Below are 25,466 nucleotides of genomic sequence, written 5' to 3'. Positions count from 1 at the left end.
CTAGGGAAGGAGAAATGTGTGAGAGAGAGAGCAGGAGGAACGGGAAAATAAAAGTGAGGATACAACTGAGATGTAATCTGAATAAATTAATTAAAAAATTTGAACCAATAAAAAAATAAGAAATAAAACACACTTTAGCACACACACAAAGAAAAATGAATTAGAAAAATCATCTCATTTTCTAAATCAAAAATTCATCAAAATCTAGGAATTTTAGGGACAACTTTGATGAATGCAAATATATTACAAAATATTACATCTTGGCCATTATTTTTGGGCTGTTATTTCCTAACATCACGTAGAGGTTGTTATTATTTTACAAATATATTAGTCAAGTTTTCAATAATACCACAAATCTTTAAATGTTATTGTACTAATATAAACATTTAAGCCAAACTCATAACTGAATATTATTCAATAAATATATTTACCATTATTTATCTACCCATTATATCAGTCATTAGTTATTTCATTTCCACGTGCTGGGGGTACATGGCTACTCCTGTATATGCCCAAATCTCAGTTCTTTGTTTGAAGTGTTGCATCTGTCCCATTATTCTTTCATTCCAACGCCATAGGAAATTTGACCTTACTTAAGAATGTTACTATGAAGAAGACAGATCTCAAGGAATTTGAGGCTTGCCTGGTCTAGAGCCTGGAGAGATGGGGCTGGGAAGCAGAAAACACACTGACAAGGGGGACGGGACTTCCTTAAAGCACATCCACGGTGGAACGTAGAATTTGGGGTTACCAATAACTGTGTTCCCGGGCCTCGGTCACTCATTTTTGGCTCAAGAATAAGTTCTATTGAGCCTGGAGAGATGGCACAGCAGTGAAGAGCACTTGCTGCACACCTAGAGAAACTGACTTTGATTCCTAGCACCCACAGGGTGACTCAAAACTGTCTGACTTCAGTCTGAAGAGATGCGACTCCCTCTTCCGGCCTCCGGGCACAGACATGCAGGCCCAACACCCACACACATAAAAATAGGATCCTCACGATCTGTTTTTTCAAAGATTTGTCAAAAACTGGATAGCTAAATTTAAAAGCTCTTTTGGGCAATCAAGAAATCCAATAAGTTATACAATGTATTACCTATGGTTTTACATACAGAATTGTATGTACCATTTACACATATAATTTGTGTTTAAATTTGTATACACACATATATAACTTCACCAGCTTTCTACTCAGGCTTATGCCTCTGATTATGTATTACATGACCCTTCATGGCTGACGTCATTCATATTAAAAACCACTATCCACCAATCTATCATCTCTCTATCCATACTTCTACATTTTTACCCACACAGCCAGCCCTTCCTCTAAGTTTTATTCATATACATATTCAACCACTTTCAGTCTGTGCATTAAATATCTGTAGGGACATTGTGTATATGCTGAATATATATATATGTATGCTTTATTCCCATCATTATTTTCAAAATCAATGTCACATAATAAATATTAACACAACATTTACATTGTTAGGTCTTATAAGTAAGCTTCCTGCTTAGTGAGATCTTATACTGTGACATGGTTCATTTGATGGTCTAGTTGTTTGTAAAAATCATATAATACAAACAGCCTAGCCATGAACATACTGGGCAGAATCATATTATGGAAACCTATTTTCATACCTGTTTTATCACTAACCAAAATGTGGTTGGACATGGTATACCATTTAGGTAAGTTAAGGAGGTGGCACTCATTTTTGCTATCTTCAAGACTCAAAACCAAATACCTAGACCTTCAGGGATAAATATATCTTTGGACACTATCCACTAGTCCATTGTGAGTAATTATTTTTGTAAGTTCTCCCTTCTACAAAATTGAAGTTACTTATGTTAGGAATAAATATCCACTCCTTATTAATCATATCCAGGGATTCTAAGAAAAAATCTCAGCACATGATGAATATTGATGTTTACTAAGTTTCAAAATGTTTTGTGAACTCACATATCCATCTGTATTTGAAGGAATAAATATATATATATGTACATATATATATATATATATATATATATATATATATATATTTGCACTTTTAGTAAAAAGAGTCATTGAATAAGCATTCTAGTTGATATCAATGAATACCATCATAAGAGTGATTTGAAATGAAATACTTAGGGGGAAACGAAAATCAATTTTCTACTTCTAAATTTTTTTTTTATTAATTTATTCTTGTTACATCTCAATATTTATCCCATCCCTTGTATCCTCCCATTCCTCCCCCCCTCATTTTCCCATTATTCCCCTCCCCTATGACTGTTCCTGAGGGGGATTACCTCCCCCTATATATTCTCATAGGGTATCAAGTCTCTTCTTGGCTACCTGCTGTCCTTCCTCTGAGTGCCACCAGGTCTCCCCCTCCAGGGGACATGGTCAAATGTGAGGCACCAGAGTACGTGAGAAAGTCATATCACATTCTCCACTCAACTGTGAAGAATATTCTGACCATTGGCTAGATCTGGGAAGGGGTTTAAAGTTTACCTCCTTTAATATTTATTAAATTGTTTTCTAGAATACTTTAAATATGAATTATATGTTAATTTATTTTTAATATGTAATATTAAAGTAATACATATGTGAAAGATCAATAATATTTGAAACATAATTTTCTAGCAAATAATTCCTTATTACCAGAAGGAGGATCTATACATTTTGAAAACATGGCCAATGAAATAGTTCTGATTTTTATCAAATACCTTTTCTATCAACAACAAAATAAATAATATATGTGCTCATTAGAAATCTCTATTCTGTAAAAGAATAAAGTAAATTTATTTATCTATATTTGACCAGAGCACAAAGAAGAGATCCTAGACAGCTACAGTTTTATTATATGATTGTCAAGATAAAGAGATAATATTACGTAACTTAATAGTCCTTAGCAACTTTAATATAGAAAATAACTTTTTCAGAATAAACAAAAATCTACTCTGTAATAATAGTTATATAATAACATGCCGATTGTTACACAGAGTAGGTTGTAATTTCAAGATTCTATTAACCATGTTATTATTTATTTGCGTTATCTTACAGCCCCGTCTCCAGTCACCAATGTGAAAAAAGGGAAGATTGCAAAGAACAGCATCTCTTTGTCTTGGCAAGAGCCAGATCGCCCCAATGGAATCATCTTGGAGTACGAAATCAAGTACTTTGAAAAGGTGAGACTAGTAAAATAAAAAACAAAAACCTCTTTTTTTTTTTCTTTCTACCTCAACAACTTCACTTCTAGAGTTGTACAAGCATAGGTTGTGCTTCTATGCGTAAGTTAACACACGCCTATGGATCAGTTGTGCTTGTGGGGGCCAGATGCCTGCAGTGAGCCCTCCAGTCAGGTTCTGTGGTGGCTACATATGGATAAGGATGCATAGCCAGCTTAACTGATATCACGTTAAAAGATAACTGCTCAGTGCTTAACTTTTTAGCACCTCAAGCAAAAGAAACTGGGTTGTGATTCCCAGAACCCTTGTAAATGACCAATGGGCATGGCTTGCATCCTGCAAATTTCTGCTTCAGAAAGTAGAGTAAAGGAGTCTCCCAGAGGAAGCTGCCAAGTAACCCTAGTAGTGTTATGAGCTCCGGATTTGATTGAGACACTACCACATTAATTAAGGAGCATGAGAGATCAGAACAGTTCTCTAAGACAAGCTTTGGCTTCCACATGCATGCACATGTACGCACATTAATCCAACCAAGTACACATGCTCAGCACAGAACACACAAAATGGAAAAAATATCAATAAAATAAAAGACAAATCATAAGACATTAGGAAATTGTAGAAAACATTTAACCTGTTGATTTTTCTGTAGCACATGCAATATCATATTGGAACCTATGGCGAGCCACTCAGCACAGTAAGATTTTCTTTGAAGTATGGGAAACACGCACACACACAGACAGACACACACAGACAGACACACACACAGACAGACAGACACACATGTCTAAAACTCTATTATGTGTAATTTTAAAATTTGAAGAAAACTGAAAATATGTTCTTTACATTCCCAGTCTTCATGATTTCTTATGCTTCTCTGAATAATTTATATCTGAATTGTGTACCTACCAATTAAACACACAACACACACACACACACACACACACACACACACACACACAGGCTGTTATCTAAAGAAGGAAAACATCCTCTTTGTTTTGACTCCATAATCAAGAAAGCTACTTAAAATAGAATTGAATGGTTGAAAGCTCAGAGTAAGTTTGGAATTTCTACTGATAGATTGGCGTATGTGTCAGAAATAATGAACTCATCTTTCTACCTCCCATCTGGTGCAAATTTGACTTGGTGTACCTTAGACCTAAATGACAGATAAGTGATGGATAGATAGATAGATAGATAGATAGATAGATATGATATGATATGATAGAGATAGATATATAAAACACAAGTTATAACAAAGAATTCAAGAAGTTAGATGGCTGTGCAAACCAATCCTAAAAGGGGAATTGGAGACCTTGACTTGAATGTGCTGAATCTCTTTGAGTTGGACCAGAATGTAACAGGAGCACTGTAGATATAAGCTAACCCAATAGAGTAGAATGTGAGAGCTTAGTAGAAGCACCGTTCCACTTTTAGGGCAGAAGAAAATGGAATGGAAGAAAACACAAAGCCTTCCTTTGTGATTCTGAAGAATCTTCCCAACATAGAAAATTGGAAACAAGGATGGATCTTTTCCTTACCATATGAAATGCACAGATTACCTAACAAAAATCATTTAGAAATTTCAGACTCCTTGTGCATGCAGAGAAAATAAAGTCTAAGATAATGTAGTCACTGATAATTTCCATAACTTGTAAGGATTTAGATACTTTCATTGATTGTTGATTCTACAGTTAACTCTGTGGAATCTTAGTTAAAGACAAAGCAGTAATTAAAGAGATGAGGTGATAGGAAAGCTACCTATATGTTATGTTAGGTTTTTAATGTCTAAGGGATGATCCTTTCATCTTCTTAATGAATTATGATACTATACTGTTGAATATCATTAATTGGATCACGAAGAGAATAAAGAATAATATTTAAATTTTTTTCACAAAACTGTTGGGCTTTTAAGAAAAACCTGTTTTGTTGTGCAATTTACTAGGTTACCATGCAATATAATGGAATTGATTTAATCATGTCAACTTCATTCGTATTCCATTATAATTTCTTCTTATTGTTCTCACCTTGCACTGCCCATCCTGGTGCCTTGTTGTCCACACTGAAAGAGGGTTTGAACGCACTAAAACACTAAGGGAGAACGCTTTTGTTATGAAATTATTTTGAACTATGGTTGATAGAGTTTTCTGTCAATAAAATTAGAATTAATGTGGTGAAATACAGTGGCCTCAATGCTTCCCACTTCTGGAGATTAGCAATCAGAAACTCAAAAATCCATATGAATTCTGGGCATCATCTGCCATATACACATTCTATGCATAATAACTTGTAAAATAAGATTACATTTCCAGTAGGCTGTGGTGGCTCATCTACCCTTTAATCCCAGCACTTGGGGAGGCAGAGGCAGACGGAGTTCCAGGCTAGCCTGGTCTACAAAGTGAGTCCAGGACAGCCAAGGCTACACAGAGAAACCCTGTCTCAAAAAAAAAGAAAAAAAAAACAGAGAAAATAGAAAAGAAGAGAAAGAAATAAAGATTATATTTCCTATTTTTCTATAACCTTTACTAATCTACACATTGCAAAGTTGTGCAGAATTAAACATATACCCAAGAAAACACATACGAACTTTGGTAATAAACATCTTATATATCCAATCATTATTTTAAATAAAATGGATTTTACCCTGTTAACAGTATGCAGTGGAAATCGTTAATATCTTTACAGCAAAATTATTTAAATGATCATATATCATTTTATGAGTTGAAACAGTTTGTTCGTACAAACACTAAACATTTAATGTGTGCTTGTGTGTCTACACTGTTTTTCTTCTCTTCAATCAGTGATATAAAGCAATTAACAATATTTGTGTGTTTACCTCCAAAATCCCTGGCCTGTCTCCCTGACTAGTAACCTTGGCTTTATTTGTCTAGGTGTCCTGCCTATGCGCATGGTTCAGTATAAGTAAGGAGGACTGTCCTCTTTCATTCTTTGAGCTGTTGCTTATTTGAGAGCACAGAGATAGCATGTGTCTTTGGAAATGTTAATTTCTACTGCTACTCCTGATGAAATCCATGCATGTTCTGGGACGATTTTCATCAAAAGAGAATCTCTTTTCAGTTATCTGAGCTCCAACATGATCTGTTCTTTAATAGTTTACATTTGGTGGTCTGTTTGTATATTTTATTGTCTCTACAACTGAGAGTAAGAAAAATGATTTAAAGCCTGGGGGAATCCCAGTTGGAGAAGCAGCTGCTGGAAATGTATGAAGGCCTGGTTTTATCATGCATCAGGTGTGCTGATGCGTGCTTGTCGCCTGAGTACGCCGGAGGGTGATCCAGGAGGATCTCTGAGGCTTGAGGCTTGGAAATCTTGCTGAACTGATTTTGAACTTGAAGTCAATGAGAGATTGTCTGAATAGAGGTAGATTACACTTGTGAGGATACCACTGAGAGACTGCCCTTTGGTAATCAAATACATGTGCACACGTTCAAATGAGACCTGAGTATATATATATATACATGTACTTTGTCATGTACAAGTACATAGATACACACATATATTTTTGAAAATTAATTTGATTTGAGGAAATGGTTTCTATATGACAAGTGTAAAATCCACTAATAATAAGTAGCCTCTGTATTCATTTTAAAGTAACAACCCATACAATATTTGGAAGAGTTATAATTTCCTTTTGTTAATGTCATTAATTCCCTAAACTTTTATCTAGTCAAATTATTAAATATTCTTATATACACGTAAAGATTTTCCTAACCCTTCTAGAGGGAAAAGATAATGAACCTTTATACCATGTTGAAGTGGGGTTTTTGGTAGATTTCCAGAGCTCATTTGGAAACTTCAGAGTGACACCACTCTTTTATTGGATGGCTTTTGGCCAGCCACAGGTGGCACAGCCTTCTAGGACACACACATTTGCCAGCTGGCAAATCTACCCACCGTTGCCCTGCTCTAATAGAGGTCACTGGACTCCTCTGCTCCGGCCTGGTGATGGGCCTCTTGCCATCTCTTAATTAAAGGCAAAAGAAAAGGGGAAACTGCCCCCTTGCCGGGCTGTTTGCCAGCTGGCTCCTTTTTCTGGGCTCTCCCCTCACTACATATGAGCAGTGTTCATGGAGCAGCTGGGGAGTGTAGCTCATTTGCTCAGCTGGGGCACCAATGCAGTTTACACTCCTGCCCTAACCAATGAGTTGGCAGCCAGGGACCTACAGTTCCTGAAGAGGTATATATAGAGTTTGTGATAAGATGAAAATTAGCCTGTTACTGTGATTTAAGGAGTGAACTGGAAATACATTTTGTAAAATACTGAGATTATTCTCAGTGTATAATTAATCACTTACTTACCTACCATCTTTAATAAGTTATTTTTATAATATAGTACTGAACTAACTTCATCAGGACAAAGAGCAATCAGATGGTAGATGTAGAATAATTAGATATGTTAATCATAAAAATGAACAATGGTATCTTTTGTGTAATTGATGTTAGGTCACACATTACTTCAAATGCCCTTTCAGTTATTGTGTAATAACTTAAAAATTAATTGTGCAAAATAAAATATTCAATGTATTTGCAAAGTGCATTTTATTGTTGCTACTATTTATTAGTTTCAATCATAGAAGCTTCGCAGTAATCAGATTTAACTATTTGTTGTTCTGTGATTTTCCTCTCAACTAGATTGATAGACATTCATCTCCAGTGTAGATAAGAGCAGCCTGAGGTCTTGAGTCTTATAAACAGATATTAATTATGTATTTGGAATTCAAATGTCAGTATTCCTGTACTCTTAAAAATGTCCTCCCTATTTTACTATAAGAACTTTATTGTTTATGATAAAAGAAATTCAAAAATCATAGCAAATATATCTTTATGTAGCAGTAGTTTTTACTACATTTCTCTTCATGTTCCCTCAGAGATGAAAATAAAATTAGCAAACAGATTTTAAACATTTCTACTCAAAGTTATTGCTCTAATTGCACCAAACTGGAAAGTTTATTACTGTGAACTGATAGTATTTAGGCTCAAAATTAAAAAGTAGTAAGTAATATAATATCTTATTCATTAATAAATTTGAGCATCCCTGAACTATCAGTACCTACAATAAGTCACAAAATTCAGTTTAAAATATTTAAGAACATATAAAGAGATGAAAACTGCTGTTCTGTGAGCACCAACAAAATAGATAGTAGGAGAAGAAGAAGAAGACTTATGAATAAATAAATTGGTATTTGAGGTTCATCTTCTGGCATTTAATTATGCACTTCAACTCCATTATGAAAATACTAGTCAAATATCTTCAGTATTTTACGGATTAACATATTAATCTATGCATGAAAAGCTAAAAATCAGAATAATCAGAAAATCTACTTTTTTCTCTTAATAAAAATGGTTTACTTTTATTTATTGATTTGTTTGTTTGTTTTACATCCTGGTCAAAGCCCCCATCCTTCTTCACCTCCCAGTCTCATCCTCCCTCATCTCCTTCCTCCCTTTCCCTATTCTTCAGAAAAGGGGAGCCGCCAATCCCATTCACCCCAGCTCATCAAAATCATATCAGGGCAGAGTGTGTCCTCTTCCCCTGTTGTCAGGCAAGGCAGTCTCACCAGGGGTAAGTACTTGAAAAGCTGGCAAGAGAGTTCATGTCAGAGAAAGCCCTTGTTCTCCTTTCTCGGGAACCCACATGAGGCTAGAGCAGCCTATCAGCTGTATCATTGTAAGGGGCCTAGGTCCAATACATGCAAGGTCCTTGGTAGGTGCTTAAATCACAGCAGGCCCTCTGGGCCCTTGTTAGTTGGTTCTGTTGGTCTTCCTGTGATGTTCCTGCCCCCTTCAGGTCCCTTCCTCTTTCTCCCAAGTTTTCCACAAGGCTCCCATGCCTAGCCAATGTTTGACTGTGATTCTGAATATTTGTTTCAAAGTGTGGCTGGGGAAACCTCTCAGAGGATAACTCAGCTTAAACCCTGTCTGCAAGCATAGCAAAATATCATTAACAGTGTCAGGGGTTGGTCTTCTCCCATGAGGTGGGTCTTGAGTTGGGCCAGGCATTGGTTGGACTCTCCCTCAATTTCTGCTATATTTGTTTTATATTCTTCCATTCACATCTTATAGGCAGGGTAATTTTTGACTGGGTTGGTTGGTGTTCCCCTCCATTAGCTGACTTGTCTAGTTAGTTTCTATGGCTCCTGCTACTGGAAGTCTCTGCTAAAGTCCCTCTCATATCATCCCAGGATGGTAGGCAGAAAACCTATCTCCATTAGAAATTAGACCATTCCTATTCAGAGATGAGTTGGATATAACTAGATCCTTGGTTATTTGACATGTAGGGGACTATAAATAGGAACTGAGAGCTGCTTTAAAGTAAGTGTGGTTACAGGATTATGCTCTATGTAGTATTGTTGATGATACAGAAAATGATTAGAAGTTGCCTTGGTTGTGTGGAAAAGGATAACTTGAATATTCATTAGGTCATGTATATTAATCCATAAAGTGTTGTTATGTACCTTATTTGTTTCATTGTTAAAACGTTCTGATGAAGACACTCAAGCAACAGGTCCTAATCCAAAGTAAAAATTGAAATAAAAGTGAGCCTACTATGTGACACAGGACAGTGACACGGCCTACTGTGTGTGACACAGTACTGTGATACAGCACAATCAGCCTTTTATAAGATGGTCAGTGTAATGCTGCTCTTTATCCTTATACACAAAAAGGCCATAGGGTTACGGGGCCGCCTGTTATCTCTCAGATACAAACATATTTTCTTTGTTTAGCTTCCAGTTTCTTTTCTGTTCTATTTCCAACTACTAATTTACTAGATTTTCCCAAGACACAACCTTTCATAAAAAGAAAAAAGAAGTCCTATATTCTTGCCAATTTATTTGTTGATTCCTGTTTAGTCGAAATTAAAGTTTGCTGGAAGTTCTTATTTCAATTCACAATCTTTAAATATGATTAAAAATCAAAATAATGGAATATTTAAAGCTTACATCTAATCTGAATACTCAGGAGATAATTTTGACATTCCGTAGAAGTGACGAACATGTTAGGGATCATACAAGAGGACATTCCTACAGAAACATGCACATAGTCAGAAAACTGCAGCCTGCTGAATAATGCTCTCCTGCAATGTTTTCAAATAATCATTTGGTGTGTGTGTGTGTGTGTGTGTGTGTGTGTGTGTATTTGCATGTGCACATGTACATGCATGTATCATGGGACTACAGGATCTTGTTCACTTAAGAAAAAAGCATGGGGACCCTTGAAATTGTACTTACAGGCACTATGTCATCCTGTAGGACTGCAAACAAAACTTGGGTCTTCTGAAAGACTAGCAAATGATCTTAACACCCGAATCATTTCTCCCACCCCACTTCTAAAATTATCAAATGTTACAAATTTATTATTGCCAAAGGCATATATGACAGATCAGTAAACAGAATGGCATCAAAAGGTTTAAGTTCTGGAAACATTTGCAAGCAACAAAACTGCTTCAGGACTGGCAGATAGATATTTAGTTTTGTTTTCAATGACTGTATAATAGAAAGTCTTTCATTTCTGGTCCAGTTTATGAGGTTTCTTGTTAGTAATTCATGTGTTAAGGACTGATTTTTTCCCTGTGTTACATGTGCAAATCAAGGACCAAGAGACCAGCTACACAATTATCAAGTCTAAAGAGACCACTATTACTGCAGAGGGCCTGAAACCAGCGTCTGTGTATGTCTTCCAAATTCGAGCACGTACAGCAGCAGGCTACGGTGTCTTCAGCCGAAGATTTGAGTTTGAAACCACACCAGTGTGTAAGTCATTTTAATTACTGTCGACCCTTCTCTCTGTAATAGTTACCAGAAGAGAGTTCATAGATCGATATGGTTCCCAGGGCTTTCTGTCAGGTCTTCCTCCCTTCCCTCTCTTCAGGCCTGACCCTTTCAGGTAGGAGGCCTCTGCCATGCTATAATGGTAGGTCTGCAGGTTATCACTGTGTGTCTCGCCTCCTTGCTTTGGTCCACTGGGACCTGCTACATCAAGCATCTTAAGAAATGTTTAAACGGTGTTTTTAAAGACTACGTTCCCCCAGGTGCCATGCTTTATTGAATTATTGCCATTTACTTTTTACTTGTTTTATTGAACTATGCTACTTTAGTCTTTCTAGGAAAATTCTACAGGGAGCTTTCCTTAGCATTGAATTTGACAAGAAAATGGTGCTTTCAGATTCCAATCTGATTTCCTAAAGTAAAAATTAAATCTATGTCAGAGTCTTGGAATGGAGAATCTGGAAATGGTTCTGAAATGCTCTTTGGTGCCCACTTATTTAATTTCATAAAACATAACCTCTGGCCTCAACAAAAGATTTTTAGATCACTTGTCCTAAAACAAACTCATTAAAGCTAAACTAGAGGGAAAAACCTGTTTTCATTATGCACATTGGAGCTGGAACTATTAGTTTTCTGTTAAGGAATTAACGTACATAAGGATTATGAAGTGTCATGTGTGTGTATGTGTCTGTATCTACTTGAATATATGTGTGTGCATGTGTGTATGTGTATGCAATGTGCTTCACACAGCTCCATTAATTTGCAATGAAAAAGAAAACAGTTAAAAATAACAAAATGTGAGTTTAATTATTGGATCAATGTTATAATTATTAGAATAATTATTAAAAAACAATTTTAGTAAACTTATATGAGATGGCTCTGTAGGAAAGAAAATTGCTTCTGTTTAAAGCTTTTTAATTGATTTACATAAAAGTTGTAATTAAGTAATGAACAGATTCCCTGGTGCTACCCCACTAAGAAGAATTTTTCAAAAAGATGTTATTGGTAGAATTACGTATTTCTCTCCTATAAACAGAAAATTGAATGACTTGAGTTTAATTAAAAATGAAGAAAATAAATTCTAATGCTTAATTTTCAGATAAATCTTTAAATATATTTAATAGTGTATATTTATATGGTCAGAAAATTCATAGAAAATGAAAAATTAATTATTATTCATACATTAATCTTAAAATGTATTTGTTATAAAAGATATGTTATGGAACCTGCCTGTTGCAATAGTCTTAGTTGTATATATATTTTATTAGTGTTGAACACTGCAATAGTCTAAAAATTGTAGTAACAAAGTACATAATATATATATTACACATATGATTTTTGGCTTGTTTCACTCCATGTGTGTAGCTCTTACTGTCAACCATTCCATGACACTGGCATCTCCAAATTTTTTGTATTTCCAGCGCAATCTAGACTTTATGTTCATAGCTTAATACAATGGTCTTTCCATGACTCCATACAGGGACTCCCTGGCACATACCAGATTTATTTATTTATTTATTTGTTTGTTTGTTTTTATTTTTATTAATTCATTTATTAAGATTACAATTCAATTGTTATACCATCGATTGTATCCTCCCATTCCTCCCTCCCTCCCGCTTTCACCCTATTCCCTTTGTCTAGGTCTATGATCAAGGGGGATTTCTTCCACCACTGTATGGTCATAGGCTATCTAGAGTCATCTTGGTAGCCTGCTTATTCTTTCTTTGAGTGCCCTCAGGACTCCCTACCAAGAGGAGGTGGACAAATATGGGGCACCAGAGTTCATGTCTGAGTCAGTCCCTGCTCTCCACATAACTGTGATGAATGTCCTGTCCATTGACTAGGTCAGAGTAGGGGTTCAATGTTTACTACTTGTGTTGTCTTTGGTTAGTGCAAAAGTTTGAGCAGAAACCCCTGGGCCCTGATCCACCCATCATAATGTCTTCTTGTAGGTTTTTAGGACCGTCTGGATCCTTCTATTTCCACATCTCCTTTGTTTGTCTTACCTAGAGTCTCAGTGGGATGTCCTCAAAGTGGCCTTCTTTAACCACAGCGAAAGGTTTTATAAACCTTTTAGTTTCCAGTTGCTAAACCCAGAACTGAAACAACTTGGATGATACTGCTAGGTTCACGTTCTTTGGATGAAGTTGGCCCACCTTTTGATTTCATTTGCATAAGTTTTGTTGTTGCACTTTAGGAAGGGATTATTCCTTAGGCCTATTGTTTTCATATATTTCGTAATTAGCCAACTGATGATGCTTCCTAGGTGCCCCATACCCTTTATAAAACATCCCCTTAACTTTTATAGCACAAACTCCAACCTTAAATTTCCTGGGAATCTTTCTCTCCACAAGTTGTACATTTTATATTTCTTTTTGTGCTTCCTTTTTATTATTTTATTTTTTATTTATTTATTTATTTATTTATTTATTTATTTTCCTGTGGAGATGAGTGAGAAGAAACATGTTTTTCATTATCTGAGTAGGATGGGCCACTGAGCCCCTCTTATAGTATCTGCCTGCTTTCTTAGTTTAAAGTCCAAATGTCTTCCTCAATACTCCAACATAACATCATGGCCAGAACACAAGAAAGGATTGAATAGGAACTTAAATTTTCAGAGGGTGAATCTATAACCATCATGGCAGGACACATGGTAACAGACAGACATAAGTGGCATTGGAGCAGTAGCTAAGAGTTTACACTATAATTCACAAGCATGAAACAGAGATAGGGAGACAGATGTGTGTGTGTGTGTGTGTGTGTGTGTGTGTGTGTGTGTGTGTGTGTGTGTGGAGAGAGAGAGAGAGAGAGAGAGAGAGAGAGAGAGAGACAGATAGAGACAGAGACAAAGAGACAGAGGCAGAGGCAGAATGCTTATTTGGATTGATGTGGGCTTTTAAATTCTCAAAGTACACCCCATGACACACTACCTCTAAGAAGGCCACATCTCTTAATCCTTTCCAAACAGTTTCACTAACTGGTGACCAAGCATTCATATACATGGGCCTATAGGGGCCGTTCTCATCCAAAGCACCATAAATACCTTCCTTTTCGTTATCATGCTAAGTGCCATGCTTATTCATAGGCATGCACCACTGTATCTGAACAAAATTAATAATTTTTCCAGTCTTTTCACTTATGATTATGAACATCTCCATTTGCTTTAAATCCATAATTACTGAATTGGCTCATTGATACCAGAGGTATTTACGGGGCAGATGAAAAAGGTTTTGAATGTTAGAATAGGAATTTTGGTATCTGTTATGTTTTTCATTAGGAATAAAAGTTGTATTTTTACTTATTAATATATTTTATACTTAATATAACTATATAATTTCTAAAATGTACATGCATATAATGCTAATGAGTTCTCAATACTTTGTGAATAATGTTCAGATATTCCTATTATGAGTGTCAATCAAAATTATAATCATGTAAATATAAGATGAAAGTAGAACAAAAAATCTATAAATATATTTAGTAATTAATAGGCAAGAAATTATTGAATAATAGTAAGTAATATTTAATATAAACAAGAGAGTAGAAACAGGTTAGCATGGGTGTTTGATTTATGGTATGTTTGTTTGTACTTTTTCTCAACCTATGGGTCTATGTAGGCAATAACTATATATATATATATTTATATTTATTTTTCTATGATAATATAATCCACATAAAAGGAAATATTTATCGATCAAAAAACAGACTCAAGGGGCTGGAGAGATGGTTCAGTGGTTAAGAGCACTTCCTGCTCTTCCAAAGGACCTGGGTTCAATTCCCAGCACCCACATGGCAGCTCACAACTGTCTGTAACTCCAAGATCTGACACTTTCACACCAATGCACATAGATTAAAACTAAATACAAAAATATTAAAAAAAAAAAAGACTCAATCTTTGGAAGATATGATTATCGGAAACATAAAATTGACCCCTTAATTGGTATTTGTTAACTGACATTGTAAACAGAGCTTTATGTATCTGAGAGGAAGAGAAGATAGAAAAGGAAGAAGGAAAGGGAAAGAGAGGAAGAAAGAGGGAAGAGGGGGGAATCATATCCCTCATCAAGGTCAAGCACACAGAGATGGGTGGAAAGAACATGGCACAACACAGAGCTCTGGATACAGTGAAAAAAGTAACTATCTTTTTTGGTTACCCAAGTAACAGGAAGAAATGGTTTAAATACTGAGATATGTGCTCCAAATAGATAAATTACTTATCATAGTGCATATATGTAAATAATATATTCATCGAATTCACAAACATCATGCATAGGCTTGGATTCAGAAAAAAAGATTACAGAGGAATAGAACAATACTGACTTGCATTAGATGAGGCTCTTTCCATATAATTCTCTTAAGACATCAGTAAATAGGAGTAAGAAGGTAAATGAAGGAGAAATAGGTAGGTAAATAGGTAAATAGGAAGTGAAAACCAAACATACCTTCATATGCAAGTTAGTATTTAATACATTGCACCAAGGTCTTTGTAGCAACAAAATAAATAAGACAAAAGGAATCATTTTAACAATGACATGAGGTAACACCATGGCAGACTATATACTTGTGTATAACCACAATGGCTAAATTGATTACTCTAGTTTTATTCGAAGGATTGGCATTTCTAAAATGTAATAGATGATTGATGACCAGATAAATTGACAGTGAGATGCTTTTCTCCCTGAATCATTGATAACCCACATCTCACTTCTATTTCACAGAAATCATCTTGAAAGAATAGAAAAACAATCATGTTAAAGAACATGTAAATTGGGACAGTCAGATAACTCAGAAAGTAAAGGAGTTTGCCAGAAACTTGATGGTGACTTGAGTCTAATACCCAGGATCAATGTGGGTGAAAATGAAACTAGACTCCTTTAAGTTGTCCTATGATCTCCAAACATAAACAAAGGTGCACACACACTGAAAAATAATAAATTAAATAAATAAATACGTGAGCATTTTATTAAAAAAAACTTTAAATAGTAATTATTAGCCACGAAAGGGGAAAGTAAGTAACTGAAGAGGTGGCTCAGCGTTTAAGAGCATTGCCTGCTTTTCTAGACGACCTTGGGTCAGTTCCTTGCACTCACAAGGTGGCTTACAACCATCAGTAGCTCGAGTTGCGTAGGATCCATTGGACCTTTCGGGGACATACATAAGCTGAACACCCATAAACATAAAATCAAAAGAAGTAAATTTATTTGAAAGAGGAAAAGGGAAGATAAGACCAAAGGCTTAGTATATAAATAATATTTTACTCATATAAGCTGTTGAATATATTGGAATCTGTAGACTGTTCTGTAGGGGCTGATGTGTAGGTCAAGACAAGTAGCTGGTTATAAAATGAATTTGCCTTGTACAGAAGCACTGTATGCTTACAAAATAATTCAGAGAAAAATGAAATAACAAGTTACGTACACCAAGATCTGGCAAAGTTGTGGTGAAAAGCAAGCAGAAAATCTACCTGTTATTAGCTTCTAAAGACCATGGATTTGACACTGTGAATTTGTTCAAGCTTTGCTTTGAAGAATCAAAATGATTCAGTCACTAACAAGATGCATGTTGGGCCCTATTCAGAGGGTATGAAAGCCCTAAGGATATTTGACTTGCTGTATGTTTCTTGGATAGGAGTAGTTGTCAGTAAAAAAACACGGTTATCATACTTAATTATCTATAACTCCCTATACATTTTATACTTCTATTATACTAATTTTATTAATGAAATTATAGAGTGCCTCAAATCTATGCATTTAAAGTGTGTAATAAAACAATTATTATAAATTTGTCTAATTATATTCATAAAGCTTTAAATATACACTGAAAATAATCAGTGATCCTATTTATAAAGTGCAGTGGCTTATATATGAAGTTATCCTATTAACTTATGTTAGAATATTGATATTGTGTTTTGTTTAAACAAGGTCAAAATACCATTATTTTAGACATTCTGACTACAGAAATTAATTCCTGAGCTAATATATTCTTGCTACAAATGCCAAAAATGTCAAATCTTAAATAGTCAATATGTTCTTATATACATGAGTATGTTTGAAGTCACAGAAAATATTCCCCCTTTACCTTGCAAGATGTAGGATCCTGGAACTCTACAATCTACACTACATTTTTATAATACAGAGAAAATAATCAGCGACTAATGATGCTATTGAATTGTATTTGGTGAGTAAATATTTCCTCCTTCTGAGAACACGTATTACAAGGAAACCTCAGGTGAATCAATCACCTACTGCAAAGCAACTCACATTTTGAGTGCGTGTGGTCCCTTTAACTACAAATTCTTTTTCTCTGTCTCCTATCAGCAGTTGCAGCATCCAATGATCAAAGCCAGATTCCCATCATTGCAGTGTCGGTGACAGTGGGAGTCATCTTGTTGGCAGTGATGATCGGCTTCCTCCTCAGTGGCAGGTGAGAAAGGAGAGAGTTTCTGAACTTTCACAGTTGTTCTCTTAGGCACCTTGATCCAACTATGAGGCTGTTAAGCACATACTAAAACAAATCAAAGAAGCAGCATGCCAGTAGATAACAGCTATGTGCACTTTAGTTCTTTCGTCTTATCTTGTTCATATTGCAGCCAATTGTTATCACATATTTTCTCTCCTTCTTAGACATACTCTCTACTCTCCACAAGAACAATTCTAACATAATATCACTTACACTGTGATTAACAGAACCATACAGCTTTTTCTAATACAATGTATTTATAATTCTGCGTCTTCTCATTCTCAAAATAATTTATCATTGCCTGATTCATTTTAGTTACTATTTAGGAATCCCAAAGTAGCTGACTTCTAGTCATTTGAGAAATGAGATTACTATTTGTATCTGGAAAAATATTCTGGAGTAAAATAGTCATAGGAAATTGGCACACTTTTCAGTGACTGCTTTTATTTCAGTGTCTGAATGATTTCAAAACAAATGCAATTGTCATGCATACTTACTGAAATAGAATTTTACAGAATGTTAAGTAAATAGACAACACAATTCTATCTTCCGCATGCCTACATATTCCAGTTTTAAAATGTGAGATCGGCCTACAGAAAATTTTCTGGATGTGTTTTGACAATAAATTGATCATAATAAGCCTTCCTAAAAGTATATATGTATGAATATATAAATCAAACATCCATTACTTATAGCAAATGTGTTTTATATGTTTAATTGAAACAATCATTATGGATATTAAGTAAGAGGGACAGACTGTTTGAAATGTAATGTGGTATTACTATGTAAAACTAGACAAGCATCTCTTTCCAGGCAGAAGGTGAGGTTGCCAACATGGGAATAATTAATGCAGGCTCATAAAACCCAGAAGATCATTGTTTCTTCAGGTTTCTGAAAAGCATGTACTGAATTCTGTTACTTAACAATGATTTAAGAACACTACTTACTCATATTTGGAATCTATAGCTGTCCAGGGCAAATGTTCTCTTCTGCCTCATTTTTTCCTTTTCTCTGAGCTTAACTGACAGACAATGTGAGCCCACACTCCTGTTCTCTGGGTGATAAGTTGACTTCGACCATTCCAGAAAAATTAATTAGTAATCAAAAGAATAACAAATTCGCCAAGTAACTAGAGACATAATATTATCCACGCAATAGTTTTTGTCCACGAAAGTTGCGGTTCTTCAATTTTAAGAAGTGTTTGAGGGTTGTGTGCTTATTTCTTGACAGAAATGATGAGCTTTTAGATTTTATTCTTCATAGAAAAATTAGTTTCTTCTTCTACACATCTGCTTATCTATCTCAGGCCTAAGTGATGTGGCCATTGAAAGGGTTTTTGTTTCTCCTTAAAAGATTTGAATGTCACAGTTTTTGTCTAGACTTAAGTATTGTCATCTGGTAACACCTGGGTTGTCCTGCAATAACTCAAATGAGATCTGTTAAAGTGAAATTCAAAGAAAAAAATGTAGCCAACCCACTGCATGTATTTGCGAAATTATATTGGGGTTCTGGCACAGTACTGAAAGCTGTGCTGGGTGTACTGTAAAGATGTTATGTATATTTCTCCCTGTCTTAGAGTTACTATTCCTGTGATGAAACACCAAAAAGCAAGATTGGGAGGAAAAGGTTTATTTGGGTAAAACGTTCACATCGTAATACACAAAGAGTGTCAGAAAAGAATTCAAACAGGGCCAAGACTTGGACATAGAAACTGATGAAAAGGCCTTGGAATGGTGCTGCTTGCTCCCCAGGGCTCACTCAGCCTGCTTTCTTATAGAGCTCAGGATCACCAGCCCAGCGTTGGCACTACTTTCAATGGGTGGAGACAATGCCCTATGATTGTATGGAGGTATTTGTTCAATTGAGGTTTCCTTGTTTCAGCAAACTCCAGACTGTGTCAAACTGGGACAAATTTAGCCAAAATATTTCCTTTCTAGTAACACAAATGTTACCAGATAAGCATGTATACACGCTTAAAGCTGTCATTATTTTCCTCTCAGTTTGAATTTTCTTTTCTCTTTTTTTTAACTGCTTGAATAACATAGTCTAAACTGCTATCTCAGGCACATCTTTGCCAACATTTCTCTTAATTTGATTTGACAATGGTGCAAAATAAATGATTCCAGTTAATTTTAATAAGTCACAAAATTATTAATTCTATGAATGTGGAAAGTTTGACAATAATTTAGATTAATATCTGAACTAAAAACAAAATGCACTTGTAACAGTGGTTTTATATTTGTACGCACAGTACAGAGAAAATATAAGTTTAGAGTATGGCACATTGAATATTTTACAATTAAACAACTGCAAGGAAATGTCAACCATTTTTCTAATATGCTTTGAAGACAAAAAGAAGTCAAACATGGTGATTCATAATCCTTTTAGGGTTTCGTTGGCTTGGTATGTACAAATCTTTTAGGTTCTTTCTAACTAGATGTAGTTATAGAAAATATGCAATTGTGTTAATCTTGAAGAAATGTCTCATTTTATTTTATTTTATTTACTTTGGGTTTTTGAGACAGAGTTTCTCTCTATATTCTTGGTTATCATGGAACTCACCTTGTAGACAAGGCCAAAAAATATTAACCTCCTTATAGGTGGTCATTTTTCCATTGTGTTTTTATTGCAAGGCATAAACATTTATTTTTAATATATATTTTTCAATACTGTTTAAATGGCCCCATGACATTACAAAAGAATTGACACACACTCAGCAAACTGTGACTAATTATCCCAATATTACAACTTAAGTCCTCTGAAATATAAGCCAATTGTAACTGTCCTTTGATCTTTCTCTTTCATCTTTAAGAGTATTGAACACTGATAGGTCTTTCATTTTATGATTTAGAATTTTTTTCGTATTTCATTTAATGTTTCAATAACTACAATTATTCAGTCTGTGGGTTTTGTGAAATTTTCATTTTCACTGTCTTTAGTTAAAGTGGGTGATAGAGCCTTTCACTGCTGCTTTTTTTGTTACTTTTTCTTTCCTTAATAATTTTCCTTTAAATTTTCCTTTTAAACATAAGGGCATAAGTTATGAAAGTCTACTGTAGCACATATCTCAGTCTAATATAAAACTGAAAATATAATTTAAGGGTACATTAAAAAAAAAAACAAAGTGAAACTGACTATACAGGAGTGATTATTTTATTTGACTCTCAATTCAGATTTCATGGAATTCAATAATGGTTTAATTAATTTAATGGTTTAATGATTTTATTTCTGAAATCTAAATTTTCTTATGTTTTCATATTTGATTATATCGCAAGAAAATTTCATATTTTCTTTTTAATTCAAATTGGTTCTCTGAGTACATTTGGAGATAAGAGGCCCTCATTGTTTCATGGCTGCTCGCTCGCAGATATTTATACATGTGGCTGCCCATTAAGCCTGAAAGCTTAAAGCTTTTTGCCAAATATGAAATTGAAAATAAAAAGCAAGAAAAATATCCTCAAGAAAGGATTTGTATTTACTGCTTAGTCTTTGATGAGATTTTTTAAAGACTATTCATTTGTGACTTTCATGTTAAGATGTTTCTAAGATGATAAATTTAGTATGAAAATTGGCTTACAGCCTAGAAAATGTTATTTTTTTGGACCAAAGTTCTTCTCTTGTTTGTTCTGAATATGTGAAGAATCTGTACCTATACTAAGCTGCTCTATGCTACTGCCTGTGTCTCTCATTAAGAAAATGACACTTAATCCTGTTGAAATGTCTCATTGATCCCTGAGGTAAGTTTGTTTCTTTGATGATGAACGCACATTGTGTATGTACTCTAGACTGTAAGAATTAAGACATTGTGGTGGCATCAAAAATATAGACAAGTAGTTTCATGTAAGCATTGCTTCAGCTTTTTCTCAGTTTACTTGAAAAATAATAGCAAAATCTTCATTTCTCTTTTTTTTTTTTTTTTCTGGATCCTTAGTTACATCAGATTGCAAGTGGTTCAGTCTTCACAGGCATCCATTATAAAGGTTTACTGAGATCCTATTACAGATCCCTACTAAGATTCCTCTTGTGCATTTATGAGTATAAGAACATTCACCTTTGCCCAAATATTTATCTTTTATTTTTAGTAGACTTATAAGTAGATAGAAATTAATAAGGCAAAATTAGAGTGACATTACGAGAAAACAGATTTTTGATATAATTGAAATCCGTATCAGTCAGCCCCATGTTGCAATAGCTATGTGTTAATTACAGATTCTTGTCATGACATCCAGCTTTCTGTGAGTGCAGAGGATTAAGCTCCTCCAGTCATCAGGTTTTCAGGGTTAGTGCTTTTACCTTCATAGCCATTTTTTTGTAGATACTTCCTTTTTTCTTTATGATAGGCTTTTCTTATAACTTTCAATCATGCAACTTATAAACTACTGTTAATTTAAAAAACTAATTTTGTACTGCTAGAATAAAGAACTAACATTTAAAAAGTTATCAGAACAATTAGTACAAATAATGAAATACATCTCAGAACTTACCGTCCATTGTGTCTTGATACTATAGTGGATTTTTTGTCTTTCTGACTTACCTGGCAAATTATACTTGATCTCCAATAATTTCTCATGTCACCAATGGTATCATCAGCCTTGATTTTGCTAAAGCTTGTTATTCTCATTATTGTATATCCTTACAACTCTCTATATACTAAATTACTTTCAGCTATAATTTCCAATTTTGATTCTTTTTTAAGACAGTTTCTCTGTGTGTACTTGGCTATCTTGGAACTAGAGCCTGTTATGGCCAGGATAGCCATAAACTCAGATTTCTGACTGCCACTGCCTCTTGACTGCTGGGAAATAGCAGATATATACCAGCTCTAACTAATATTTTCGTTTGAATGTTATGTACATCAGTGGAGGAATATCCACATAAGTAGTTACAAGAGCCTATGAAGCTATAGAAGACCAACTTATCTTTGGGTTAATGGTCATTTGATTGAGCTTCCCTTTGATTGCAGAACTCTTACACTTCACTCTAAAGCCAATGACAATGTATTTTGCAAAAGCTTTCTGTCAGGTTCCAAAGAATAAGTCTTTCAACATACCAGTGACCATTAACTAAGAGGAGGATGAGGAAATCATTCTGTTAATGTGTGGTCCAGCACAGCAGATGCTCTTGATAAAGCCTGAGACTCAATGTAAGGCATATAGACTGAGAATGCAAAGAGTGAATCCTACTCTGCACACACTCTGACCTCTTCCTTATCTTGGAACAAGTTTATAGTTACATCTATCGCCATGTTGAAATTATGGCCACATGCCAAGAACTACATCAACTTTTCTTTTCATTTTGAAGCCTCCTCCCTTTTTTAGCTAAAGCCTTCCCTCTGTCCACTGAAATGTTACATTAAGGTGCCAGTTTTTTCTCATATAAGTTGGAAACATTCCACTGTAACTGTAGTTCATTTTGTGTATATATTCTCTCTTCTGCCCACAAGTATCAAGAGACTTCTGATACTTTCAAAATTAATCTACTGATACTTTCAAAATTAATCTAATTGAACGAGTTACTCATAAACTATGGGTTAAAAATCAACTGTGCATCAAGCACCATTTGAAATGATTTGTCCATTATTAATGATTGTAATTAGAAAAACAGTTATATTAATAACTCCAACATATGATTTACTGACTTCTGACCTATAAAGGTGTTTTCTTTATAAGTAAGAAAATTTTAATACATCACAAAATAAATAGTGATATCCAAAACTATTACATAAGAGTTTCAAAAATCCTGACCTTATTATAGCATGCATTTGACACCTAACTATTCTAGTGTCAGCATTATGAAGTCGGAGGTAGCAGTGGCTTTTATAAATTATAATATCCATAAAACTATTTATATTTCTCTCTTTATTCCTTTAAGAGAATGACAGACAGTTTGATGTGTTTCTCCCCTCAAAAGTAACTGGGTTAATACAGTTTCAAAATTATAAGATTCTAGGAAGAAAATTATATAAAATGTTTCAATATAGCAATAATTTTGAATGGTGGTAAATAAACAAATATTTGTAATCTCGCAACCAACAGTAAATTTGTAAAAGAATTCACTAAGAGTAAATGCCAGTGGTTTATGAATCAGAAATTGATGTGACTTCATAAACCTATAATAAATCCAGGCAAACATATTGATTTAATTTCTGAAAGTTGTTAGCCAATCTATTTTCTTATAATTACATGTGGTTTGTTTTTGTTCAAAAGCTCTGAATAAACATTAGAAAGCATATCATAATTTATTAATGACTTACAAACAGGATGAGGGTAGAATGGTGCTAGGAATAAGAGGAGCATAGCAAAAACTAATTGCCCACTGTGGAGACTCAATCAACCTAGGAAACCAACCACAATACAATTGTTGGCTCAATTGCTCAGCAGCACTGAATTCCCCACCTGCAATTTCTCACAGATCAAACATGTAAACATCACTTATATCTCAAGACACTGTATTGAATGAAACATTTCAAAGGAAAAACTCTGTGGTACTGAGACAAGCAATCAATAGCAGTGATTTGAAATAGTGAAAACTGTTCTCAGAGAGAATCTAGAGACGTTTTCATTTCACCTATCGCAAAGCAAATAGTTAAACCCAGAAGGAAGCTACAGAAAGAAAGCCATACTTTTTTTTTCTGCATGTTCATTGCATAAGCTCTATTTTTATAAGACACTGAGTGGTTTATTTCTGTCTTGAAATCGAGATATATAGCAGATAGAACAGGGCAGACTTTACTGGGTCTTACTCGGTCTAGGAACAATGTCATGAGCTTTCACAGGACCCTGAAATGCAGCTCTGTGTTGAAAACCAATAACACTTCCTCGGGCCAGAAGACAACTTCAAGAGCAACAACCAAAAACTAAGTTTCCTACAATATGTCCAGGAAATACCGTGAAATATTCCAAGGGATTTAGAACATTTTCCAAAAGCCACATAGTTTAAGATCTGTGCTCTGAATGACACTGTGTGAATCAAAAATCTAATAATGTTTCTTACAGATTAGCAACTCAGCTTCAAAATTTGAGATTATCTATTAAGTCAAAACACTGACTTCTAGCATACTTGATGCCCGTGACAGTTGACATTATACAGATCATACGGTAGTTGAGCTTTCTAACTTCTAAAAATTCCTTTCCTCCCCCCCTCCCTCCCTCTCTCCCTCTCTCTCTCTCTCTCTCTCTCTCTCTCTCTCTCTCTCTCTCTCTCTCTCTCTCTCATCTCACTGACAATGATTTCTATGCTTTGGATCTTTGACATGCATGGACTTGAGTCCTTGCACATGTTTCTCTTCCTTGTGGCCACAATCGTTAGGGAAACAGTGTGCGATCATATTAGCTATTATTTAGAAGCGTCTTACTGTTCTTTCTCTTGTTAATGGCCATTATTCATTTTTTTCTCTAATTAAGATTTAGTGTTGAGACATACCTGTCTTTGATACGCATTGTTTGTTGAGTTCCCTGTGTCTCTTTCATGGGTGGACATGAATAATTATTACATAAGAAAACAAAAATAATGCTCAGAGAGCAAAATGAATTAATATTTACAAGCACTAAAAAGTGAGAATTCATCTTGTCCTATCGCACCCACAAGGCAATAGATTTAAAAAGTCTAAATTCTCAGACAGAGCCTTTATTGAGTTTTTTCCTGAGAAATGTATTGGGGAACAAATAGTATAGGGTTGGCTACTTTGAATCGTTCTCTAATTTTTGACTTCTAAATGTCATCATCTGGACATCCAGCCTAGAATGATTAAAGCTCCTAAAACACAGAAACCTGATAGAGAGTATGGATCTACCTTACTTATGGCAAGTTTTAATGTGAAACCCATCACTTTCTGCAATGAATAAATCGCTAATTCTGGAAGGAAAGATCTCTCTGTATCTCAAGCATTTTCTTTTATTTGTTTTATTATTGTGAATGTGTGTGTGTGTGTGTGTGTGTGTGTGTGTGTGTGTGTGTGTGTGTGCGTGTGTGTGTGTGTGTGTGTGTGTGTGTGTGTGTGCGTGTGTGTGTGCGTGTGCGTGTGTGTGTGCGTGTGCGTGTGTGTGTGCGTGT

General features: G+C 34.9%; 1 protein-coding gene across 10 annotated transcripts in view; it reads left to right on the top strand.

Moving 5' to 3' along the window:
* The window catches only part of Epha5 (EPH receptor A5), a 314,017-nt gene that overhangs the window by 223,219 nt on the left and 65,332 nt on the right, over window positions 1–25,466 (top strand). For 6 of the 10 annotated variants that reach the window (XM_051170231.1, XM_051170230.1, XM_051170228.1 and 3 more), the window contains 3 exons: window positions 3,047–3,171; window positions 10,781–10,940; window positions 17,273–17,378. In XM_051170231.1, coding sequence (XP_051026188.1) covers window positions 3,047–3,171; window positions 10,781–10,940; window positions 17,273–17,378 — 391 coding nt within the window. The remainder of the gene's footprint in view (window positions 1–3,046; window positions 3,172–10,780; window positions 10,941–17,272; window positions 17,379–25,466) is intronic. The other 4 variants (XM_051170225.1, XM_051170223.1, XM_051170232.1 and 1 more) reach the window with 1 other exon arrangement.

Source organism: Acomys russatus, chromosome 28 (assembly GCF_903995435.1).
Source record: "Acomys russatus chromosome 28, mAcoRus1.1, whole genome shotgun sequence".
NCBI classification, from domain to species: Eukaryota; Metazoa; Chordata; class Mammalia; order Rodentia; family Muridae; genus Acomys; species Acomys russatus.
The sequence above is the reverse complement of the archived record's forward strand: the minus strand, read 5'-3'. Positions and strand labels throughout refer to the sequence as shown.